Source organism: Cryptomeria japonica, chromosome 10 (genome assembly GCF_030272615.1).
Source record: "Cryptomeria japonica chromosome 10, Sugi_1.0, whole genome shotgun sequence".
Taxonomy (NCBI): domain Eukaryota; kingdom Viridiplantae; phylum Streptophyta; class Pinopsida; order Cupressales; family Cupressaceae; genus Cryptomeria; species Cryptomeria japonica.
Genome location: NC_081414.1, coordinates 469914795 through 469918938, shown reverse-complemented (window position 1 = coordinate 469918938; position 4144 = coordinate 469914795). Strand labels below are relative to the sequence as shown.

General features: G+C 38.2%; 1 protein-coding gene across 1 annotated transcript; it reads right to left on the bottom strand.

Annotated features, from left to right (window-relative positions):
* Positions 1–1908: 1908 nt before the first annotated feature.
* Positions 1909–3862, bottom strand: LOC131063380 (uncharacterized). Its single transcript, XM_059213299.1, has 2 exons — positions 3730–3862; positions 1909–3606 (listed from the first exon to the last, which is right to left on the bottom strand). Exon 2 carries the CDS (start codon positions 3596–3598, stop codon positions 2438–2440), a length of 1161 nt encoding a protein of 386 aa, XP_059069282.1. The 5' UTR covers positions 3599–3606; positions 3730–3862; the 3' UTR covers positions 1909–2437.
* Positions 3863–4144: the final 282 nt, after the last annotated feature.

Genomic DNA, 4144 nt, shown 5'->3' with positions numbered 1-4144 from the left:
ATTCTCCATTGATTGCCTCAAGATCAAGAATTATAGTGGAAATTAATTAAGATTGGCTTATTGCTTGTATCTTGTTTGAAAAAAATAGTTCTATTATGCCCAAAAAGATTATTTATTTGGATGGTATTTCCACAAATTCTTTCAATTTTAGAAAACCTCTTCTTGCTGGAAATTTTTATTTTAAGTCCCATTATGAGACTGTTAAAAAAAAAAGAAAAAAAAGAAATGGGGTTTGTCTTTTTCAAAAGAAAAATATATTTAAATCGAAATTATATATCATAAAATCGATTTGTTTTGTTTAAAAATCGAATTGAATGTTAAAAAAATAAAATTTATGTTTGGGGGTTTGGAGGAGCGCGGAGTGGAGCTCTACCCGCCGCCTCCTCCCCCCTGCGCAAGCCGTAGCCGGCGGTGGCTGCAGCAAGCTGCAACCCCCGCGGTGGCCGCAGGGAAGTGCGACCCCCGCGGTGGCCGCAGGGTGCTGCATTCCCCACGGTGGCCGCGGTGGCCGCGTAGGCGTCGCGGGACCTGCGTCCACTGCGGTGGTGCCGCCACGGCTAGGGCACGATCGGCCCTAAACCCCCGTGAAAGGGAGGTGGGCTTGACTCCCTTTTCGCCCCCCAGAATTTTTGTAGTTTTAAAAAAAGTTTTTTTTTATATTTTTTTTAATTATTAAAAAAAAAAATATAATAATAATTTAATATTATTAAATGTAAATTTAAATTAAGTTTTTTTTAATTAAGTTTAAATATGGCATTTAAATAATCTAAGTTGCCGGTTCGGGTTCGGGTTCCGGTTCGGGTTCGAAGAACCCGGTACGCCGGTACGGCAAAATTTTGAAAAGGGGTTTGGGTTCGTTTGGGTTCGTTAGTACAAAAACATGTAAATTTATATATATATATATATTATATATATATATCAAAGCCTATAAGCATGAATTAAAATATGCATGTCACATAGCATCATATGAACAACAAAACAAACATAAACTTGTAATCATAGCATCATGATCATACCATAATTGATAATAGCATCATATACATCAAGTTTAATATCAAAATGACAAAATATTCAAGTATCATTGTTTCAACTTTCAACAATATAAACTTAAAAGTTTAATCATCAAATGGATCATCTAATTCTTCATCCTCCTCCTCCTCCTCCTCCTCATCCTCATTGACATTGACATTACATGAGCCAATGCCACTTGCACTTGCACTATAAGTTGGCTCAATTTCCGAGTCATCAAGTGTCAATGCAAGAAGCTGAGAACCAGGAGCATCCAAATCAGTATGCTCTGGCTCTATATCCCACATCTTTGTTTCCCCTTGTGTGTAGTCATGTTGTTTGTGTGAAAGAAGACGTAGGTTGGAATGCACATATACTAAATTCTCCGCTCTTTTTGATAGCAGCCTATTGCGCTTTACTGAGTGGATGAAAGAGTATGTGCTCCAATTTCTTTCTGAAGCAGATGAACTAGCAACCTATGAAGACAAAGTAAACAATTAAAGTTATACATTAATAAAAATAAAATTACTAGCAACCTATGAAGACAAAGTAAACTATAAATAAACTAAAACTTGTAAATTAAAAATTTTAATTAATTAAACTTACTTGTGATAAAACTTTTATAGCGAGGGGTTGTAGGTGTTGGAAGCATGTGCCATGGAAGTACCACCAGCTATGAGCATCTTTCTTGGATCTATGACGAAGTGCATCAACACTTAGACCATTCCCATTTGCGAATTCTATGAACTCATTTGTAACAACATCTCGCAAATCATCATCGGGATATAGTCTAAGAAATGCTGCCTTATACCCATCAGATACTTCTAGATCTCTCCATGGTGGAATCCTTCCTGGTTTATCAAGAAACTGATTGCTATAGTACTTAGGTGTCAAGGCATAGGCAAGAAGGTGCAAAGGAGTGGTCATCTTATTCCACCTCTCTACAATAATTAATTCCAGTTCTTTGAAGAATTTCTCCTGAGGATCATTCTCTTTTTCATTTATAGTGAACTTTATTTTTTCAAGCATTGAATCAATGCCATCATAAATCTCACCTATGCAAGGCCTATCCATGTCTGTATAGCGAATCATGCTCATGATGGGCTCAGTGATACTTAGGAGATATGTAACAAGATCCCACCATTTCTCATCCAATATTCTATCCCTAATTTTTCCTGCCCTCTCAGTGCTACTTTGCTTCCATACAGTCCAATTGGTGCTGATCACCATATTGCATAGTGCCACTCTAACTTTCACAAGTCGTCTTAAGACGATTGTGTTTGATGCAAAACGGGTCTCAGCAACCTATAACACAAATTAATGCCAAATTATTAAAAAATAAAGCCAAACTTTAAAGAAGAATACACAATATAGCTTACACAATGATATTATTAACATTGAAAATTCAAAAAAATCAGAAAATGTAAAATTAAATTACTATTTCACTTACCTTCAATAGCTCCAAATTCGAATAGGTTCTAAAAATCCCTTGAGACATGTGGTGGTTTGTGATGAACATCTGGATGTCCTCAGCCTCTGCATACACATCTCTGATCCATTTTATTTTTTGCCCAATCCTTTGTAGCATAAGATTGAGTGAATGTACCGCACAAGGTGTCCAAAAGATGTGATCATAGCGTTGCTCAACCAACAAACCAGCAGCTCTACAATTTTTTGCATTGTCCGTTATGACTTGGACAACATTGCGGGGTCCCACAGACTCAATGGCAGAGATGAGAATTTCTGCAATAAATTCGCCATCTTTTATTTGGCCCTCACAATCCACAGCTCTCAAAAACATTGCCCCTTTAGGGGACACCGCTATGACATTGATCAAGGGACGGTTTTTAGCATCTTTCCACCCATCTGAAACAATTGTTACACCTGTCTCAACCCACGAATCCCTTATGGGTTTCAATGCATCTTCAACCCTCTTCACCTCTTTCTCCAATAATGTTCCACGTACCTTCTCATAACCGGGGCCCTTATACCCTCTTGGTGCCTCATTAACACTTTTTATCATTTGCTTCCAATATGGGGAGCGAACAACATTGAATGACAAACCATTTGCATAAATGCACCTTACTATATCTTGATCAGCATTGTCTCTACTCTCATTTTGGAATGCGGTTTCTAAAGGCCCTTTTGTTCTTTTACGTGTCAAGGGTGGTTCACTTTGAGGTTCATTTGTGGCAAAGAAGGGGTGGTCTTCTACTACAATACTGGGATTAGAAGGGCCTTGCATTCCCCTTGTTTTCTTTGATGCGGTTTGGTTCAATCTACGGGCTTCCCTCTCTTCTACCGCCTCATGCTCCCTAATATATTTCATCACTATCTCATCTGGTATAGGTTTACCATTTTTGCCAGGGCATTTTTTGATGCCTCTTCCTTTTATTCCACACAAATGGCCTACCACTCGATAATATGAACTATTACGTTCAATATCACATCCATGGCATTTCCAACGGAATCCCCCACCTCCCGGAAGTTGTTTTATAATGTCCACATATTTCCATAAGGGAGAATTTGGATCATTTCTTTGTTTTGCAATTACTTGTTCATTGCCAATGGAGGAAGATGTAGATGCCATTCTAGTTCCTATGGCAAGAAATAAAATAAACATATTCAAAAACAAAAACTAAATAATGAAAAAAAATTCAAGTTTCATGTTTGACAATTTGTGAAACAAAAATAGTTGGAAAAAAATGTTTAAAAACCTACCTCTTGCTGCCAATGGAAGCTTGAAAATGTATGGAAATGATGCTGCAACACTTGTTGAAGCTTCTAAAATCAGTCTTCAACTCCTCCTCTTTGATCTTGGAAGCCAAATTTTGTTCAACCTGTCTTCAACCTGCTCTCATAAAAAAATTGTTTGCAACACAAATGAGGTGAAATGTGTCAATAAGATGTTTTAGAAGTGTTTTTTAGGTTATAATTTTCGCTTTTTTAAAGGCGGAATTGAAAAAAAAATAAAATTTGGTTTGTTTTTTAACTTATTGGGCCGCCCAGCCACGCGGGTTCGACTGGGTCTGCCCGGGTTCGACTGGGTTCGACCCGGGTCGAACCCACCCTGGGTTTTACGAACCCTGGTCGAACCTAGGTCGAACCGGACCCGTACCACGGACCCGGTCGAACC